At 26.9% G+C, this 23,068-nt stretch overlaps 2 protein-coding genes across 5 annotated transcripts in view; one reads left to right on the top strand and one right to left on the bottom strand.

Annotated features, from left to right (window-relative positions):
• The window catches only part of LOC127287022 (uncharacterized), a 442,987-nt gene extending 431,219 nt beyond the window's left edge, over positions 1 to 11,768 (top strand). For 2 of the 4 annotated variants that reach the window (XM_051313719.1, XM_051313718.1), the window contains 5 exons: positions 5,828 to 5,975; positions 9,838 to 9,911; positions 10,044 to 10,178; positions 10,379 to 10,526; positions 11,181 to 11,768. In XM_051313719.1, coding sequence (XP_051169676.1) covers positions 5,893 to 5,975; positions 9,838 to 9,911; positions 10,044 to 10,178; positions 10,379 to 10,526; positions 11,181 to 11,289 — 549 coding nt within the window. In that variant the 5' untranslated portion in view covers positions 5,828 to 5,892 and the 3' untranslated portion in view covers positions 11,290 to 11,768. Of the gene's footprint in view, positions 1 to 5,449; positions 5,680 to 5,827; positions 5,976 to 9,837; positions 9,912 to 10,043; positions 10,179 to 10,378; positions 10,527 to 11,180 lie in introns of those variants that run through there. The other 2 variants (XM_051313722.1, XM_051313720.1) reach the window with 2 other exon arrangements.
• Positions 1 to 23,068, bottom strand: part of LOC127287013 (uncharacterized) — a 216,237-nt gene that overhangs the window by 159,159 nt on the left and 34,010 nt on the right. Inside the window, exon 3 of the mRNA XM_051313708.1 lies at positions 8,425 to 8,942. The gene's annotated coding sequence lies outside the window, so the exon portion shown is untranslated. The remainder of the gene's footprint in view (positions 1 to 8,424; positions 8,943 to 23,068) is intronic.

Genomic DNA, 23,068 nt, shown 5'->3' with positions numbered 1-23,068 from the left:
AATTAATTTTTGACACCGGAATCGGAAAGAGCACACTCAAGACCTATAGGAAATGTACCTCTCGTAGAAAATGTTGACCGATTTACTTAAAATAACGTAGCCTGAATGTGTACAAAGAATTTTCAGTTTTTGGGCGTTAATGGGTTAAAATACTGCAAAATAAAAATTGTATTGAACATTGTATCGGACAAGTCATAAACTGTTTCTACCTAAAAATTTGAACTCTGTAATAATCTAATACACTTTTATATTCACTCACTGAACTTATGATACCAATTATAAAACTATTTCTAATTATGAAAAAAATAAGCAATTTAAGAAGACACTTCCGTTTAGAAACAGCTTGCCCCTTTTTCCCAAGCTGAAGAGAAGGTGGAATTGTTTTTTAATAGGTTCCTTCATTGAAAAAAAAAAATGCTCATTTATCAGACAATAAGGACATTGGAATTTTGCCTTAATATTACCTGCAAATGGATTCGCTCGTGACATTAATACGATCACGATTCTGCAATTTAACGATCATATCCGGGGACCTGTACCTGTAGACTTTTGCACTGGTACAACATAGATTAGGGTCAGTCTGGAATGCATTATAACCAAACGAGAGAATCGCGCATAGGGCTCTCTCGCATTGTGGATAAGGACGACGTAATAAACGAGGAAGAAACGATCACGCGATCCTGCATGCTCTCACTGGCCGATCATTCTTCAGGAATCACCGCGATCGTGATTTCGATTGCATGCTCCTATTCGGGCTACAAATAGCCGATCCTGGCTTCCGTCACACATGCCAATTCCGCAATTATATTATTCATTCTTTTCCCTCTGTCGTTATCGTCATTTCATTTAAATGACTATATTAACATTGAAATTTCATTCAATGACATTCCGCCGACGATTTTCTTCTATTTCATAACTTTTGTCTTTGTAAATACCTACATTTTTTTACCAACTTTATGATTTTTTATTATTGAGTGCTTGTAATATTTACTTTTAATTTAATTTATTATTTATTTTACATTTCAACATTTATATACACGAAAAAAAAAGAAAATGCTTACAGTTGCTAACTAATGTTTGCTATCGGATCTATCCTAAATTAGTAACCACAGCTAAATTTTTTGCTATAACAACGAAAAAGTATAATGTGAAAAGCAATATCAGTATTAATTTTTAAAAATTTACTGTTACAGTAAAATTTTTGACTTCACAGCAAATTTGTTCGGTGTCCCTATATTAACTAACGTAATTTGATGTGACAGCAAATAGTTCGCTGCCACAGGAAACTTTTTCTATGCGTATACCTATGCACAATTTTTAATTCAATTAATTTTTATCGCGAAACATCCAAAACATTTTTTGTGACTAATTGTCCTCATTACATTCTCAGTAGCTGAGATAATAACATTTTTGCCCTATAAATTCTAATTTAAAAACAGAAAATATTGCCCTGAAAAAGTTTTATTTGATTCAAGTAATCGGTTACTTGACTATTATCAAATAAACATTTACTTGAAACAAATAATTATTATTTGAATTCAATAAACTGTATTTGAACCAATAATTTCTCTACTTGTTTTAAATACCACAAACATCGAAAAAATTTGTGCGAATTATTTGCTGCCACATCAAATTACGTTAGCTAATATAGGGACAGCGAACAAATTTACTATGGGGTGAGAGAAGCTTGCTGTGACAGTAAATTTTTAAATATTAAGACTGATATTGTTTATCATAGCAAACTTTTTCGTTGTCATATAGCAAAAAATTTATTTGTGGTTACTAAATTTTGATAGATTCCACAGCAAACATCAGTTAGCATCTGTAAGCAAATCCTTTTTTTCCATGTGGGATAAAAACGGTACACTTGCGAGTATTCAACTAGAAATTATCTTATTCATTTATTCAATAACAATAACAAATTATATATTTAAAATAATGAAATAATTAGAATTATGCATTGAACTTCTAATGTAAATATATATTTGTTGAATTTTTCCACGTGAGTACTTTGTGACCAAGAGTGGTTTACACACCGTATCAAAAACAGTATATTAACGTAATTGCCACAAGTTACTAGGTCACTACCCTGGTGCATTGCAAGGAAGAGTTCACCGTGAGTGAATGCAGTTCGCATAACCCGAAGAAAGTACCTCTGCAGGTGATCGACCTGCCAAGTCCTTCAATCTAATACAAACGCAAAAAGGATTGAATGAATTATCCATTTCTTTTTTTAAAGTCCATTTCTAATTATAATTTTTCAAACCTAATTTTCATTGAACTATTGCTGAATTATCAGGCTCATAATTATCGCACTCTCATGACATAATTAAAAGATATTATTAGTATATTTATATTAAATGGATATTAATTAGTTTTTGTGAAATATTATCAAAGTAAAAAAGAGTTAATAATATTAAATGACCATAAAATGGTTCTTTTTCATAATAATAATAATTATTATTATTTTAAGTTAAATTTCTTTCAAACTGTTATTATAAATTTGTTAATGATGTTTAGAGGCCTTTTACAGTTAAAATGTTTATTTATTGGTTGACATAACGTTGTTATGTCAACAACATAATAACAACAACGACCTCTAAACATCATTAACAATAATAATAATTATTATTATTATTGCAATTGTTTAACGTTTAACTGTGTAAATTTTTATCTGTTTAAAATAAAATATGTCTCGGAAACGAATATATATTACAGACAAGCGAGACTAGTCGAGCGCGAATTACAGTAAAATTGACGCATGTACCTTTTTCGAATCTTCAATGAATCTTCTCTGATTCAATGAGAAATACAATAAGAAAATATTTTTTCTTATTACTATTTATGCAAATTACACGTCTGTTTTGTGGAAATTTATATTACATTATAACGTTCAGAGTGTGGATAAATTTTTTTTTTTTACTGTCACTTGATAAAATAATCAAGTTTGATATTATTTTTGATTTCAATTCATTTGGGCAAACATCACACGCGGGTGACAATCTTTTTGAAATGCAGAAAATTTATTAGAATAAATAGTCGCATTTTTATATTGATAACTGAAAAAAATAGCACTTTAATAACAGATAAAATAAAAGATAATGATCTATTGTATTATTCTGAATTATTTTCTTCACTTTTTATAGAAAGAAAAACAGAAATTAACATGCGGGCGCAAAATACTTTTCCGCCCGCTTACTCTACCCCCAGGCGAGAATGTGTTACTTTGCGCCCGCACTAAGTGCCCGAAATGACATAATTTCCATGCAGGTAGGACAAAAAAAAATTTTCTAGTACTGACACTCTGAAGAAAACATTTACATTTCATTTAAATAGTCAGTTACTTGACTGTTATCAAATAAATATTTACTTGAACCAAATAATTTTTATTTGAATTAAATAAACTGTATTTGAATCAATAATTTCGGTATTTGAAATCGAATATTTTTATTTGTTTCAAATACAGTTTATTTTATTCAAATAAAAATTATTTGGTCCAAGTAAATATTATGATAATAGTCAAGTAATTGATTAATTAAATGAAATAATTTTTTTTTCAGTGTATTAATATTAGAATAAGTAAACAGTGGTCGGCAATTTAATTTGAGCACCCAAAGATTATGATAGAATCGCATGAGTATATAGACGAGTAAGATGAACTTTGTGGCATCTTTTAGTAGAGTGTTACAAATGATTGACCACGAAGTGACGGAGCGTGAGATGACATCGGAAAATATTTCCACTTCTATCAGAAATTTAACAAAGGTGCACCAACACTTCGCGATTGACCCGTGCTCACTGAGAGATCTTAAACTCGAACCACAATGACCCTGACGGTCAGGGTCTCGCGAATGGATCAACGAACGCCAGCAGCAGACTACTCCTTGTTGTCGCTTCCTTTGATTGGTTTCCGTTTCTCTCTCTTTCGCTCTCTCGTCTTTTTATAATCCGTACCTCTTAATTCTCTGTCTGATTGATCACGAACCGTGTCAATCAATAGATCTAATTCTTATTCACGCAGGAATAAAATCTCCATCATTCATGATGAATTTTTTTTTTTTTTTGCTTTCTCATAATTATCTCAAATTGGTATAAGAAAAAAATACAAGAACGCAAAAAAAATTTTCTTCGATCACCGAGGAAATTAATATTTAAATATTTTTAATTTAAAGAAAAAAAAACTCAATTTAACTAGTTTTTATACAAGTGGAATATATAATTATATAATTTAATCAAAATAAAATATTTATACGAATAAATAATTTCTTTCAATTGTTTGCTTTTATGGTTTTTTTTTATGATTTCAAGGATACACATTTGATATTGAAAAAAAAAGAAATTCTTCTTCGTAGCCAATTGATTGTAACAATGTTAAAAGACGCCACAAAGTCCATCTCCGACTACTCATGCGGCTCATCTTCGACTGCTCAATTATTTAACTGCTGTTTCCTGTGTCCGATCTTGAAAAAATCTGATGATGGGAATCTACAATCCGTGGGATATAGATTGCATGATCCTCCTAACTTTCATTATTTTCGAATCAAATTTGTTATAACATTAAATGATTTTTTTTTTAAATGGAAAAGCCGCATTTTTTTATATACAACTATTTTTTAAACTCTAAATATTAGTAAATACTCATATTAATTAACACAAAAAATTTAGCTGCGACATCTAAGCAATATCTCTCTGCTAATATGTACGTAATTTTGAAAAAAAATTCAAATTTTGGAAGATTATTTCTCCAAATTAAAGCATATTTTTTCAAATTAAATAATATCTTAATCAACAAATAAATTATTAGATGAGAGAAATATTTGTCTCAATTTTTTACTTAATAATCTTTTTAATAATTTTTTTTTTTTGTAAATCGAGAAAAAAGTTTTTATTGATTTAAAGAAATCATGTTCTTTGACTTTTTTTTATTTGTTTTAAAGTAAAAATTTCTTTAATATACAAAATTTATTTGTTCCAAAAAAAAATATCTTTGTTTCCAAAAAAATTTTTACTTTTAAATTAAAGAATTATTTCTTTGACCCTATATATAAATGCAAAAATTCTTTTGTTTTAAAGCACATATTTTTTTGATACAAAAAAAATTTATTTAAATCAAAGAAACTTTCTTCTAATTAAAAATCCTGCTTTTATTTATTATAAAGAAAATTTTATTACGAATGAAACAAAACAAATCAAAGAAATAGATTTCTTTAAATCAACAAAATCTTTTTTCTAATGGGTGTAAATTTTATTTTTTATTCTAAAAAATTGTCATTTCTGAAATATTTTTTTACTTAAAGACAAATATTTTCTCGATAACTATATTAACAAAATTATTGTAAATTAATATTATTATGTTAAAAAAACTAATTTTAATAATCAAAATAAAAGTGAGATTAAGAAAATAATTTCTTTTTTTTCAATGTTTTTACAAAATAGACAACTTCAGAATATTACATAATTCAATTTGACAGGTAACTCGTGATGAAAAGTAAAGTTCAAGGTTGGGAAAATTTGCAAGTTAATAGTTGAAACAAAGAGAGAAGAGTAAAATGGAGAATTAAATCGAGCGTGTTTGCGTGGTAGACGCTTTCGATTCCAAGGGTGATGCGCAAAATCGTTTTCTGGTCCCCTGAAGACCAGTTAATGACATTCAATTAACCCTTCCGTTCTATCGACAAGGTTAATCAAACTATGTCTACTTCCAATACAGGGATCAATTCCTGAATATTTATATTTTTAAAAAACAACTCATCATGATTAAATAAATAAATATATATATAATACATTCCTCGGCATCTGCACATTTTTAATTACCAAACCATTTCAGAAGGCTTTTGAACAAACTACATTTCCTGTCTAACACCCACGGTGGTCCGTGCCAAGGTGCCGATTATGTCTCTGGAAGATACTCATCGTGCAACTCAAGCTAAGGAAATAGATGATCTTTTTCCAGTACGAGACATTGAAACAAACAGGTATGTACACGGATGCATGTTCATTTCAATTTTGATGGAGTTTTCTTCAGCGTGCTATCTTTTCTAATTAGTCACATTCAAAATTAGCTACATTCATTTCCTCGCAGCTATTTCATCTGCCGACGCGACTTTATAAATTCTATATTCGCGGGAAAAAAAAAGAATCATAACAAAAATAAGCGTTCATTGCGGAAAAATGATATTAATTGAACTGGAAAAATATATTAGCAACAACGAATTCCTATTTATCCAAATTAGTACTAATCCAAATATTCTCTTGACAATATTTTCATAACTAAATTTACATTTAATATAATTTCTATATTTAACAAAATTTCCATTTAACAAAACTTTCATTAAAGAAAATTTTTAATTGAACCAATTTCTTATTTAACAGAAATTCTAATTGCCTGAATTTTTAAATGAGAGAATTTCTATTTGACCGAACTTCCAGGGAATCTTTCACCGGAATATCGAGGGAAGCTTTCAAATATTTTCCTGGAAGATTCGAGTTAAAAATTAATAATTGTGAAAAAATGGACAAAATCAATTTCTTAAATTTGAAGTCTCATACCTAACAGTACCATTTTTCAGAAACCTAGCATTGTGAAAGTAAAATGTTCAAAATAAATTGAAGAGGGTCGGGGATGGAACGCGGGTTCGATGGACGCAAACGTAATACCCTAACCGAAATGATACATGGTTGGTTTCCAGTGTTCCCACTCGCCAAAATCCCAATTCGTCATTTATCATAATTCTCATCAACTACCGCACCCTGTTCTAGTGAAAATTTAGTAACTTTATAGTAAGTTTTAATTTTAACAATAAAGTTAATAAATTTTTTAAATTTTTTGGTAAGAGAGGAAAATGAAAACCAACCACACGAGCAACCGTCAGAAAAAAAATCTTGCTTTAAACTGCGAGTGATTTTATTGGTTGACGAAAGTGGCGGGAAATTTCAAAATTCATTTCTTATTGTGGCTGTCTATATTATTTATCAATTAATATTATTAAAATTACAATGTATAATATGTATTTAGTTTAAATTGTTTCTCGTAAAATATAAATTTTAATAAACGAAAATCTTTTTTTTACAGAGAAAATTTGCCATAAAAATTATTTCTAGCCCCAAAAAAATTGTTGCGATGAGGAACACTGAAAAAAAAACTAGTAGGTTTTACTACTTTTTAACTACTCTGAGTAATACAATAGGTCCTCAACTGAATTTAAACGGTTCTATTAACTATATAAAAATAGTTAAACCAATTAAAAATGTAATTAGTAGAGTGACATTTTGTGATTGTATTAACTCAATTGAACCACTTTAAGTAGTAAAAGCTACTACTGAAAGTAGTAGTTTTAATTGGAAACGATTTCTAAATTTTACATCAAAAACGTTTTTCAAGCTTATTGAATTAATTAAAATAGTAAAAAATTACTACTTAAAGTAGTAGTTTTAACTGGAAACGATTTGTAAATTCTACATCAAAAATCTTCTTTAAGTTTATCGAATTAATTAAAATAGTAAAAATCTACTACTTAAAGTAGTAGTTTAAATTACAGACGACTTGTTAATTCTACAACAAAAACATTATTGAAGCCTATATAAAATCATAGAAATTAATAAAAAATTGACTACTCAAAAAGCAGTTATATTAATTAAAGAAAATAATTCCTTTTACTACATTTCATATAACTGGTGAATAGTAGTTGGATTTACTACTCTTCAAATTTTGAGTTGACTACAATTCCACTTGTTTTTACTACCTTAAGAGAGTTAATTTTACTACCGACCTGTAGTTGTAATTTAACTACATATTTACGTAAAATCAACTATTACTTATTAACTTCTTAAAAATAGTTACATTAGCTACATCAACATGATTAGATTAACTAAAAAAGTAGTTATTTTAACTACTTTCTAGTCAACTACCCAATGGTAGTTGAATTTCTCGGCAACATTTTTTTCAGTGAAATAATTTTTTTGATAAATTTTCGCTTTTTACAGAGAAAATTTGTCAAACTACAAAAATAAAGATAAATATTTATAGATGTCAATACATTTTTTTTAATATGGACAAAAAACGATTTTAAAAAAAATTTTCAAATACAAAAAGTGCACATTTTTGAAAAATGTGTTTTTTGGATTCCTGAAGTCGAAAAACATGTATAAAGATACATCAAAAAATCGAGATTAAAAAATTTTGATATTACAATTAAATAATTAAATTGCAATAATTTTAACAAATGAATTATGTATAAATAATTAATTAACATTATTTAATAATTTATAATTAAATTATTATAATTATCTCTCTCTTTCTTTAAACGTAATTGTTTTATTAAAGTAGTATCAAAATTTAATTTTTCTCAATTTTTCTATTTGAAATCTTAAATTAGTGACCAAAAAAACAATACAAATAATGCATTAATTTAACAAAAATCTTACCTTAGACTCCATTTGCCTGAACGAGAATCTCCCTCATGTGTAGCGGCACTCGAACGTTATATTTTCAAAATTGAAAAAAAACACTCACACGCGGTTTTAAGAATTTCGAATACTTTCGAAAACACAATGATATAAAATTACGTTAAATACCTACGAACGCGGTTTTAGAAAAATTCGATAACTCCCGGATTAAGATGATCCGAATACTTTTAAAATAAAAATAAACATAAAAAAAAGAATTAGAGAAAAATATAATTTAAAAAATACCATAAAAATATAAACGCCCACGAGTAGAATTTGTTTTTCACGTAAATTTATATACTTGTTAACAGAACGATTCGCAAGTTTAAACTGAGATGAAAATGTATTTTCTATTATTTTGGAATTTTAATAGTACCTAATACCGATTATGACCTCTGCTAATCGAAACCTTGTTTACACAGCCCCCAATCGAATGTCAACACACTGCCTCAATATGAAAACACAAGTCCCAGAGAGTAATTGTTTTGATGCATTTCCTGAAAAATCAATAGACACATTCTTATTAAATTTATTTCTAATAAATGAATTTATATTTACAACGCTAATTAATTCATAAGATTTTTAAAAAACATTTTAAATAATTTTTTTTAAAGAAAAAATAATTATTTTATTGCATAGGGGAGACTGGGGCAAACCGGCTATGTTAACAGCTGTAAGGCTCTAGTAACTAAAGAAACTAATGAAAAACCTTTTATAATAGCTTGTTGGAAAGGTCATCTAATTGCGCAACTTTTTCCAAGAGACACATGTACCTTAAAATGTATTGTTTAGTTGCTGCATCAATTTAAAAAAAAAATAAACTGGCCGGTTTGCCCCACAGGCCCATTTCGACAATTAAGACCTGTATAAAAAAAATGCTTAGTAAAATCATTAAATAATATACCGATAAATTTAACTGAGGCATACACCTTTTAAACCTAAAAAACAATTTTAATAAATATTACACGATTTCCTCGCACAAATTGCTTATGAATAGATCCGTAAAAATTTCTAGGGGAAACGAAAAAACAAACTTTTGTTTATAAAATTGCATAAACACAATTAAAAAATGTCAAACTGAAAAAATAAGTTATTCTTAATATAGTCTTTTCAAATTTATAATTGACATATTCTAAAGTTTGACCAATTCTGAGAAACTAACACCTGTCCGGTTTACCCACAATGGTCGATTTTCCCCAGTCTCCCCTAATATTTCTATTAGAATCAAAGAATATTTTTTTAAAATAATATAATTACATAGTAAAAAAATAAGACTAAATATTAATTAATAAGATAAAAAATTAATTAATGTAAACAAAACGAAACTTATTGACAAGTAATAGCATTTCAAATTGATTAACAGTAAAACAAAAAAAACTTTGTACTTTTCAGTACAAATATTTTTTTGCAACCAAGGAAATTACAATCACCAAGAATAAATAAGAAACTTGAGAAAAATGACATTTGTAAGTAGTAAGAAAACAAAGTTTAATTGTAATTGAAAAAAACGGAGTTCACTTTTTTTTCAATTACAGTTACAATTTTTTTTTTTTTTTTTTAGGAAAAATCATTTTCATAAATTATAATTTTTAATCTAGATTTAGATTTTGAAGAAATGAGTATTCCTGAGATGAGTAGAAAATTGTACGACTTAATTTGCATATGGTACAAAGAAGCCTGTTATGAAGCCAATTATGTTATTCATGATGTAAAGAAGTCTTGGATTGCAACAAGTAATGAATTTCCTTTTGATACAGATACTTTTGTTATTTTACATATTTACATCTTTGTTTATTTTTCGTTATTTCTAAAAATGAATTATAATAAACTTGACTTTTTAATTATCTATATTATAATCTCGATATATTTTATAAAAAAATTTAATATCAATTAAAAAAAAAATTTAACAAATATATTTTTTCTTACAAAATAGCCGGTTCTTACTCTAAGAAAACTCAAGTAGTTAGCAGACTTATAATGTACTATTTGATCATTTTGGCTCTTTATATTATAAAATTTTGCCTTTGGATCAATCAAAAATTACTTCAAGGATTATACAAGACATTATTAAAATCTAAAAAGTAAGAAATATTTTTATCGATTTTCTCGCGTCAAAAAAATTTTGTTACATTTAATATTTAATTTAATAACAAAATCTATTTTTAACTTATCCAATTTTTAATAAATTATATTGTAAATTAATTATTGCGCATACTTATTTTTTACTTTCGTTATTTATTATTTTTTTATTCGACAAATAATTTTCAAAAATTCTTATGGTAACCGAAAATAATTGTTGAAACAAAAAATTTGTATTTTAATAAAATAAAAACTTATTAATCAATTAACAATTCTCAAATATTTCAAAATCAAAACTATCAAATGAATGATCAAACATAATATGTTTTTTTAAAAATTAATTTAATTAATTGAAAATTAGTTTAATTAATTTTTTCTCACCTAAAAATACTTTTTTTTTTATCTCCCTTTTTATTATTAAAAAAAAAATTTAATTCAGATTCAAAGAGAAATAAAATTGTTCCTTATATTTCTCCTACAAGAAAAAATCTTATAAAGAAAATAAATTTAATTCGCGCGCGGGATAGATGGGAGCACAATAATAATTCAAGCATGAAATAGTTAATCAGAGAGCGAGCGATTTTGACCTTTTGAACCTCAAGCATCCTGCGCTTATCAGTCGCATAATTTAGCACTGTGCATTATTATATTCGCAGGAACACGCAAATGCTGATTGGATTGGGAATCGTGTTTTCACTGATAGTCATGGCGTACGTAATTGGTGCACCTTACTGCCCGGAACCTGCGACAAGTACCGACCCATGATCAGTGCAACCCACAGCAAACTAAAGAAGACTCAATAAATCTGTCTCGACACGATGCGATATCGCTCTTATTTATTGTTCGGTAAATGTTGAAATCCAATATATACATTTCCATTGGCCACGAAAATAAATCGCGAAAACGTGCACTTCCCCCCCCCCCTCTTTAAATACACTATATTTTATCACTCTATAAATATTTACAATGGGAAAAATAAAATTATGATGATAATGATATTAAACACCATATATATGTATATATATATGGTATATATGATATTAATCTGATTATATGCAGATGAAATTGTAAATTAAAAAAATATGTAAAACTAATTCAAAATCAAAAGAGTTAAATTCTATTAAAGGATTTTAAAATAGAAATTCACATTAGTTTTTGTTTAAATGATTTTATAATGAAATTTTTATCTCTCAATCCATTCAGAAGTCCATTTCAAACAAATGGTAATTAGAAACTATATGGCTTTCTTTTTATGTAATTTTGATCGAAATCAGTGGTCACGTGTTTTTATATACTTTAATTCATTAAAAATATTTTTTTCAGACATATAGTTTTGATTTTAGTAAAAGAATCTATTTGTCAAATTAAAAAAAAAAAAAAAAAAAAAAATGATACTGAAAAACGAAATTCTAAATTTAGGAATATTGGCGCCTATATTTAAGAATATTTTGTATTTTATGTAATGTAATGAAAATTTTATTCAGGTTAGCAATAAACAATTCCAAAAACCCCTGAGTACCAAAACTTAGTAAAATCTGATAAATTAAAAAGAAATTATGTCCGACATTTTGGATCCGCCATTTTGAATTTCAGAAAACTAATGACAGATTCGTAATCAGTGACCCCAAAAACCCCCGAGTAACAGTTTTCAGGCAAATCTGATAAATTTGAAAAAATTATGACCGCCATTTTGGATACGCCATTTTGAATTTCGCAAAACTAATGATTTATTCGTGATCAGCAACCCCAAAAAGCCTTATGAATACTAAATTTCATGAAAATTCGTTGAACTGGTTTTGCTGGGCATTTTTGGTCATTCATGCTGTATGTTCCACTAACAGTGACTTTATTTAGGTCGGTGAAGTTCGCATCAATTATGATCATCGAAAATTTAAAAACCAAGATACTGCATAAACACTATAAAAAATTACATAAAACTTCAAAAAAAACATTAAACTTAACAAAAAAATGAAGTTCAACCCCAATTCCATTAGAAAAACACCCCTAGTATAATTCCATACATTGACATTTTTCTAAAAAAAAAAAAATTTTTATTACACACATAACTTTATTGCAAATTCTAGCACAAAATACAATTAAAAAAAAAAAATTCATTTTTTCTTAGAGAGCAACTCCACGTCAAGTGATCGCACCGATTTAGGTTATTTTGATAAATTTTTATAATATGTATTGATAATTTGGGTTCCTTTAAGGGCCAAAAAAAGAAATCTTAAGTATTTTTAAAAAATTCAAAATATTTTTCAAAATATTGCACATTTAAATTTTTTGTAATTTTTTTTTTTTGATTTATTATAACTTCCGTAATTTTTAACCAATCGGGATAAATTTTTTTTAAAATACTCGTATTTAGATGCTCTTTCATGAAAAAAATATTGAGAAAAAAAAATTCAGAAATTTTTATTTTTATTAAAAAAACAATTTTAATTGTTTAAATAATTTGAAAAGTTTATCTTCGATTTTTTTTCAAAAAATTCATGAATATTCTCTACAATATCCTGAAAAATTTAAGACCTTGAAAAAGATGGTATGTCTTATAGTTTTCGAGAAAAAAATTATTTAGTTTTTGTAGCGCATGAAGTCATTGTAAACTATATACTTATATGAGGCATTTCATATGAGAATACAGGGTCATGTGTCGGATTTTTCTCAAAATTCGGTAAATTGTAGTGATAGTGGTGCTAAATAAGTGTACAAATTTTGAATTTGAAATTTTCAATATTTTTTGAGATATTTATAATAACAAATAACAGCAATATTTTTTTGCTTTACTTATAACTTTTTCCCTACTAAAAATAGAGAGAAATGTTGAGAATGTCTTTTACGCAAAGGACCTTAAACTTTTAGAAAAAATTATTTTTTTTTTTAAATATTAATTTTTAAACAATTTGTTTAAAAAATAAAATTTGTTTATAACTTTTAAACATCTTCTCCCTCATTTAGAAGCGCGAAAAAAATCATGAATATTGTTTAAGTCATAATAAATCGATGGTTAAATTTTTGAGATGGCATTATTTTTTGTTTTCGAGATATTAATTAATTAACTAACAAAAGTTAATAAAAAATGAAATATTTTTTAACAAATAAAATTAGAGTAATTTAAAAAATACCATTAGAATGCTTATCGAAATCCGTATCCAACGAACCCTATATGAACTATTTTTGATAAACGGGTGTTAAATTAATAATTAATAATAAAAATTATTTAACTAATTAATAACATTTGAAGAAATGAAGATAAATCGTCAATTCTTTTTTTTATTTGAAAGAACATCTAATTTTGCGTCAAAAAAAGAATATTAAGTATAACTAAGAATTGAAAATTAATAATAAAATATTATGCCAAATAGGTAGGCAACCACTACCGAGTTATGTCGTGGGGTGCTGAAAAAACAATTTTCAATAATCATCTGTTAATAATTTGGATTCTTAAAAATGCTATTTACACTGTTTTTCTGAGGCAAAATTAGATGATCTTCCAAATAAAAAAATAATTGACAATTTATCTTCATTTCTTCAAATGTTATTAATTATTTAAACAGTTTTTATTATTAATTATTAATTTAACACCCGTTTATCAGCTACAAAAACTAAATAATTTTTTTCTCGGAAACTATAGGTAAGACATACCATCTTTTTCAAGGTCTTAAATTTTTCAAAACATTGTAGAGAATGTTCATGAAGTTTTTGAAAAAAATCGAAGTTAACTTTTTGAATTATTTAAACAATTAAAATTGTTTTTTTTTTGATGAAAATTAAAATTTTTGAATTTTTTTAAAAATTTTTTGTTGTGTTTATGCAGTATCTTGGATTTTAAATTTTTGATGGTAATCGATGTGAACTTCACCAATCTTTTTTTTTTATATGAACAAAAACAAATTTTCTACCATAATAGCCCTAAACTGTGGGGTTATTACGATACTTTGAATTGACATAACTCAGATAAAAAATTTGTTTTCCTAATAAATCTTACAGAAAATTCTTCAAAAAGATGTCCACAACACGACTAAATATTTTAAAACATTATTCTATAAAATTTTAAATTTCGATTAATCATAGAACAAAAAAAAAATTGCAATTTTCGTACTAGCCCTGGTTTACTGTATATAAAGCAATTTAAACAAAAGTGCGTCTTTCTTTATGAAAGCAACGGTCTTTGATAACCTTGAACTAATTACTTGTATAGCAAATGAATTATTTTGCAAGGTACTCACGACTGTTTTGCATATGTCGTCATTATATACTTTTCTCTTTGGATGTGCGCGATGCTCAACGCGAGGGCACCTCTCGCGAGATAATCCGATAACTTACAACCGTGCATATGTGTTAATTAAGGACTTGAAACAATGTTTACGAGAAGTTTATCTTAAACATCGTGTGACCCCCTAATTACTCGAATAAAGCATTACTTTTATCATTCTCATGTCACGCACACACCTCACTCACTTTACTTAATTGATTTGTAGTATTTTTTTTTCTTTATTGTTTCCACTGCGAATAATAATTAATAAGAAATTTTAATTATAAATATGCTTCAATCATTTGCCATATGTTTCAAAGATTTAATTTAATTTATTTTATATTTAAATTTACGTGAAAATCAACACCTCATTAATTTACATAAATTTCATAGATAAAAAAAGTTTCTTCTTTATCTTGTATGTATTTATAATCAAATGGTTCAAGTGAAAGTTCTTAACTGCGTTTAAGTTATTGTAATATGTGATGTAATTACAGAACAATGGAATTAGTAATTATAATAATGAATTAAAATTTAATTCATTAAATTAAAATTCATTGGATTACAATGTTAATATTTTGTAATAGTACAAAAATTGAAAGGGGTGAATTTTTAAGATCACTGAATACAAATTATACATTACTTTTAAAATCTGATTATCAGATTCTCATTCGTCATACTGGATCAGTTATTTTTAATTTTGTCATTTTTAATAAATTGACAAACTGTGATAAAAAATTAGCATAGAATGTTCATTAATTAAATAATAATTAAAATCACATAAGTAATAATATAATATTTAATTTTTGTCTCATACATATTTATTTTTTTGTTAAAATTTTTTACAATTTCTTTAATTCAACAAATTTTACTAAATTGATTTTTTCAATGCACTAAAATTAATTAATTAATAACAATAAATTATTAAATAATTAATAAAAGTTAAATAAAAAAACTTGTTTATAAAAATTGTTCTCTAATAATGCATATGTTACGGGCAATGTGCGGGAGGCGGGCAATGTCCGAGAATGCCCGGGCATTGTCGACAATGCCCAAAATCAGTGGGCATTGTCGACATTGCACACTTATTTTTAAAAACGTTTACAAAAGGTTGACAATGCCCGGTCATTGTTGACAATGCCCGGGCATTTTCGACATTGCCCACTAATTTTTGGGCAATGTTGTTTATTATAAATAAGTAACATGTTATTAGAAAATAATGCCCGAAATATTTATTTTCACTGTCACTGTTAATAGGTCTAATTAATTTCTTGTTTCCGTTCACGGAAATTGTGTCGTATTTTTTTAAAAATCTGTAACTCCTCGAATCCTTTTTTTCGCATAACTTTAATTGGTTCAATGAAGTCTATACTTATGTTTGATATCGTAAAATGACGAAAAGTCCTCCTTTTGGGGCACACAAAATGATTGCAAATAAATCCATTGAATTGACTGCACAAATAAAAATTCTTCAGAATTTAGTAAACAGCGTTAAATTGATTATATTATTCAATTATTCAGTTTTAACAAGTGATGAAATATTTACTTATATTACAAATTATTTTTTATTAAAAAATTTTATGCATTTCAACATTGCCCAAAATGGACTGGGCATTGTCGACATTGCCCAGAAAACAGAATTTTATAAATAATTTTCAACATTGACCGAAAAAAACAGGGCAATGTCGACAATGCCCACTGATTTTGGGCATTGTCGACAATGCCCGGGCATTCTCGGACATTGCCCGCCTCCCACACATTGCCCGTAACACATATATTCTTTATCTCATTGTGATGGAATTTAAAATCATTGGAATCAATCTATATCAACAACTGTCTGGAAAGTTATCGGAACAATGAAATAACAATGAAAGTTGACAAAGCGGGACTCGAGGAGAACATTAACGGTGTCTCTCACAATTAACTAAATTGCGGTAGCATATCTTTGCGTGCTCTTTGGATTTATCAATTATATTACGAGTACGGAATAACGTTTATACGATTAGTCGTCTTTAAATTAGCGAAGAAACGGTAGTGAAACATCTCGCACTCTTTATTTTGTGCCTTTTCTTTTCTACTTTCATATTTCGTGCAGAGTGTCTGCTCCTTTTTTTTTATTCTTTCCTTCATCATATTTACTATTATTCCCTCAATTACCGTGGGGAAAAGCATAGAAACGTTATGTTTTATGCGCGAGTATCTTGAAAATGAGGTTCGATGCACAAGAATTTTTATCTTCAGATCAAGAATAATATATTATATAATATATATAATGCAAAATCTCCTAATCTTTTATCCCATTTTTCTTCTACTCGATATTTTACTGATAGACATTTACATTTTCAGTCAACTTTTTTTTTTTATAAAAGTAAAGACTTAATAGAATTTTGAGAAATTTTTTTTACAGTGACTTATTTCTTTGGCAATACTACAAGGAATAATAATTATTTTCTTTTTTTTAGAAAGGGACTTGATAATAATAATATTAATAAGTCTCGAGATAATCGAATATAATAATCAGTAAATGATTTTCTAGTCTTAATTTCACTTCCATGCCGAGTGCATATATAATTACTGTATACCACTTCTGCAATGCTATTCAGGATTCAAGTCAAGGTAGATGTAAATATATACGTGCTTCATGGAGGGGAACGATTAATTAGTGAGATCTCGGAAACGTCCATTTACACCTTTGATACTTCTTAAACTGAGTTATCAAACTCGACATTCCTCACCTTGAATTCATTTTCCTTTTGTTTCAAATAAATAGTGTAAATATACATAAAAATTGCAAAACATTGAAATCTTCTAAAAAATTACTATAAAGTTTTATATCTCTGAGATCTAATGTTGAAAGGTTTTAGAAAGCGTTATACATAGTATTCTCTAAGGCAAAATTGTTTTAAAAAAATTTAACTGAAAAATTTCTTTGAAACAGCCAAATAAATACATTTAATAGTATTCAATTTTTGTATTGTATGAACCAAATTATTTTTAACTAAACAATACGTAGTTAATCAAAGACAATGATTTGGTTAAATGGAACAAACATCTTTAAATAAAAATTTTGTTTATTCTGTTAACTAAATGAATTTTAGGCCTTTATTGAAATGAACCAAATTTTTATTTGAATTAACTAAACTTTTTCATTGTGTCAAACAAAATAGGTTAATTTAACTTTTTCTCTGAGTGGCATTATACAGTTGTTAAAATATTAACTAATTTAAATTTAAAGAGCATATTTACATATATATAACAAATTATATTAAAGGCATTTAATTAATAAGACCTTTTCTCTAAATTTAAATTAGTAAAAATTTTATCTAATTTTAATTATGGTTAAATTTAACTAATTCGATATAGTAAAATTAATTAATTAAAAAAAAATTAAAATTAATTAAAATTTTTAACTAATTCAGATTTAAAGAGTATATATATATATATATATGTATATATATATATATATTCAGATGAAGGTGATTGACCCGATGATCGAGCAAATAGAGATTTAATAATCACATTGGAATCTCAATGATACAGAAATGCAGATTTCAAGCAACCTTTTACTTCTTTATATAGCCTTTACGGTAGCTTCATTTCTTCCCACGAATAATCTGATTGACTACGCTTGTCACTCATTGCATTATAAAACTGGTACTGTAACTCAAATAAACTTAGGCAAAAATTTCATTGTTGAATACATTATTGTTCGTCTACGATTAGATAATATCAACAAAAAATCACCCTTTTTTTCATCTTGATCAATGAGAATTCAGATGCGGAAATAGGAATATTTTTTTCCAAGTATTTCATGAAATGTATCAATGTAAATTCCGTTTTTTATCATACAAAAATTAGAAGCATAAATTATTCCTAACGGTAATAATTATTAATTGTTATTTACTCTCTAAATCTGAATTAGTAGTTTTCTACTAATGAAAGAGTACGGATTCGTTTACCAATTGAATTAGTAACAGTTTTGACTCTAATTGCTAGTAGAAAACTACTAATTCATGGAATAAATCGGCTTACTAATTTAAAATTTCTTTTTTCCAAATAATGTAATAGCGTGACAAATAATAAAAATAATAATTATTATTAGGTACACGGAAAGAAATTTAGTAGCAATATTTGATAAATCTGATAGGAAATTTTAGTATTCTCTTTTTCAAACGCGGAACATTTGGGTTTGATAACGAAAATCGGTATATTTTTACCAATAGTCTTTTTAGTAAATATATTCCAGAAATTGAAATTATTATTTCGTAAATTGATAAATTTATACGAAAAACCAGAAGTAAGTTAAACCGACGCGCACTTCGTTATTTACTAAATTTATATGAAAATTTGGAAAGATTATTTCGAAATTTGTTAAAACTATACTAAAAATTCGAAGTGGTTCAGTCGTGACAGATGACAACAGAAACACCAACAGATTCTACGCCAAAGTTTTATCTCTTTTTCATCTCGAGGATAGACGAGGATATGAACTTTTAAATGCACACACACATACACCGCATTGTTTTACATCGATTGGCTTATTTTTATTCCTAATCTATACTAACGATAATACGTATAACATTCGCAGAATAACGCTTTATATACAAATTTACGCTCATGTGAAAAACTGATGTGACCATTCTTATATACTAACCAGACATATTTTTCACCGCTTATGAGAAAGGTGAAATTATATCAAAACATGTTTAAAAATATAAATAAAAATCATTATTTATTGGAAAATAATTAAATATTTTATTATTTTTTGAAGAACAATTTTTTTTACTGATTTATTGTAAAATCTTCGAAATTAATTATATAAAAGAAATTCAGGTCTGTATCAAGATAATGGTAAAAAGGGGCTTGTCTAAAGAGCTTCGTCAGTCTTCGTTACCAGTCGGTGAGGATCGGGCAATTCCGAACGTTCAACTTCGGCAAATTTCGTCGAATCTCGTTAACTTTGATATTTCTTTTTCAATTTTCATATTAAATATATCAAAATCTGAAATAATTATATCATTTTATACAATTCTAATTACGAAATTTGAAATATTTGGTTAGAAAAATTGATAAAGAGCTTATTAAAATTTGACATTTTTGTGTTTCAATAAAAAGATTTCAGATTTCGTAAATATTATATCAAATTTTCTTTCCAACTATATTAAATATTCTTATTTTAATCTCAATCATTCTTAAAAATAGTATCGAAAATCGTTATCATGCCAAAATGTTCCGCAATTGTAACCAAATATACCAAAAAGTAACACCATAATATCAAATATTGCTACAAACTTTCTTTCCGTGTATTATTGCTTCCTCAAAAGGAAGTTTTGTATTTTTAACGAGATTCAAATCTATCATACGAAATAAGAAAATACAATTTTTTTTTATTAAATCTTATATATTATTGTAATAAGAATGGTTCAATTAATTTTTTTGTGTAGCAATTGATCTGAAATGAATAAATTTTGAAATAAATGAAAGTGGCTGTAGAGCATGATTCCTGAAGCAGATGTGCGGAAATAGATGATTTATCGAGAGTTCGAGTAATTTTGAAGGACGAGTTCACGTTCCGTGATACAGATTACATTCGAGATTGTGCAATGCCCTTATGCTTGAAAGAGTTGGAATTGTTACACTCATTGCAAATCATGAACTTGAGAAGAATATTGTATATACATATATATATATATATATATATGTAAATGGACGAAGAAAGAGGCTTCAGCAAGGCCGCGTGATGAGAAAGTAATCGAAACTATAAATATGTATATCCACGTATAAAGCATAGTGAAATTCAGAATGTAGGTCCAGTTCAAAAAAATCCATTCTCTTCAATATTCTTTCAACAATGAACAAATTGAAACCGAAACTGAAAACCCAAGAAATCGAAATTCATAAAAGAAATATAAAAGCGCAACTACAAGATAGAAAATACAAATTTAATGTTTCTTGTTCATCGATTCTATAAAAAAAAACATCTTCATTACAGAAAACTGTTATCATTCGTCAATTGTTATTTGTTAATATCTATTTTTTTATAAAAAAGCAATTGTACCTAAAGAGGACAGTATATACTGTCGAAACATGTTGTCCTTAAACAATAAATTTCTTTTAAAAAATTGTAAACACCTGGTTTCCGTAAAAAAGGCCTTGTAAAAATTGATCAACAACATAAAGTTATTAAATTATAAAATTTTAAATTTCATTAATTAATAATTTATTTAAATAAATTAAAAAAAACGTACTTCAAACAGGTCGGTGAAGTTCACATCGATTAGGGGAGAGTGGGGCAAAACGGGGTAGACGGGTCAAACGGGGTACCCCCAGTTTTTTATGATAGGTATTTCCATTTGTGGAACATATTACATATATCTTTTATATTACAACTAACATCATTTTAATTGCATAACCAGTATATAAAAATTTATTTATTATATTTTATGCGACTTTTAAATTTTAGGTCAAAAGAAAATCGATTTTTTATTGAAAGTAAATCACTTATAAAACTTTTTGTGCTGTCGACATATTCGTTTCGGCAAGTCTAACATCTTTTTCAGCATTTATTTACGAGTAATTTTCATTAAAAGTAATTGTTAAATTATTAACAATAATCTGAGAATTTTACATTTTGTTAAAAAATGCAGTGCGGGGCAAAACCGGGTATACCAAACGGAGGGGCAAAATCGGATATATTTAAATGCATTACACTATACATATTTAAATTTCATCTCAAAATAATCGACATGTATGTTTCGAAATCGATGTTTAACTTTTGATATATCATTTATTTACCATATCGATAAATAAACGATAAAAAAATAATAAAAATATAAAAAAATTCGTTTTAAAAGATTTAACTGCTATTATTCATTATTAATATAATATATTTAGATTAAATTTATTGAATATTAATTATTTTCTATAATGTAAGTGATATATAATAATAATTGAACAAAAAGTTAAAGAATATTCCATGATTTATATATTTTCTTGATGGTACCCGGTTTTGCCCCACCATCGGGGCAAAACGGGGTACTTTGCATTTTTTTGAAAAAGCTGGTTTAAATTGATCAACAAAATTTTTTTTCATGCAATCGACCTTATTTTCTTATTCTCTAATGTTCAAGGAAGAACTTACAACGACATTTGAACTAATTTATTTGATAGATTCTTTGTAGACCGAGAATTCCAAAAAGGTACCCCAGAAAAATACCCCTGGCATAATTCCCAACATAGACATTTTCCAAAAAAATTTAAATTTCATTACCCACACAATTTTATTGCAAATTCTTGCATAAAATACACCAAAAAGTGTAGAAAAAAATTGACACTCCCATTGTCTGTCTAAGAAAAATTGAATTTTTTGGGAATTTTTTTTATCATAGAGGTTGCCTTAAGGGTGGTAATAGGGTCTTTCCTCTACTTGTATCGGGGTGTCAATTTTTTTTCTACTCTTTTAGGTGTATTTTGTGCAAGAAATTGCAATAAAATTGTCTGTCTAAGAAAAATTAAATTTTTTGGGGAATTTTTTTTATCATAGAGGTTGCCTTAAAGGTGGTAATAGTCTTTCCTCTACTAGTATTGGGGTGTCAATTTATATAATTTATTATATAAAATAAAAAGAAAGAATGTTTAACCAAAATGAAATTTTCTGCAAAAACATTTTATTTCCATCGCAATGAAAACAAAGTACTCGAACATTTTAACGAATCCAATATATGTGACGCTCCATGAGTGAAAGGACCTTACGTTAAAATAAATTTTAGGTTATAATACTTACAGAGAATCAACTCTTAATTAAAAAAAATGTATGTTGAAGCCTCCATTATATTTAAAAAATTCAATAAAAACTGATTTTGATTTTACCTAATTAAAAGGAAATTTTTTATCAAGGTAAAACTACCACTAAACATAACCTGCAACTTTTTCTACGTAAGGTCCCTTCTCTCATGGAGCATTACATATATTGAAATCGAAACAATTTTTGTTTTAATCCTACAAATAAATTACAGTCTAATACATTGAACTATATTCTTCAATATTTTAACTTTCCATTCTTCGAGTAAAATATGTAATTTTTTTCCAAATACCTCACATTCTTGTAACAAGAAACTGATTGTGATTATATTTTGCGAAGAAATGACTTCCAAAAACAGATTTTGTTCGAGTATATAAAATGTTCTGCTCGAGAGGAATTCCTGTTGGGTCGTTACTTGTAAAGTAGTAGAAAGGAAACCATGGAGAATAAAGAAAATAAGGTTTATTTTTCATGGGAAGAATGGA

This window comes from Leptopilina boulardi, unplaced genomic scaffold (genome assembly GCF_019393585.1).
Source record: "Leptopilina boulardi isolate dan_hultmark-lab unplaced genomic scaffold, ZJU_Lbou_2.1 LbouV2_367, whole genome shotgun sequence".
In the NCBI taxonomy this organism is placed as follows: Eukaryota; Metazoa; Arthropoda; class Insecta; order Hymenoptera; family Figitidae; genus Leptopilina; species Leptopilina boulardi.
The sequence above is the reverse complement of the archived record's forward strand: the minus strand, read 5'-3'. Positions and strand labels throughout refer to the sequence as shown.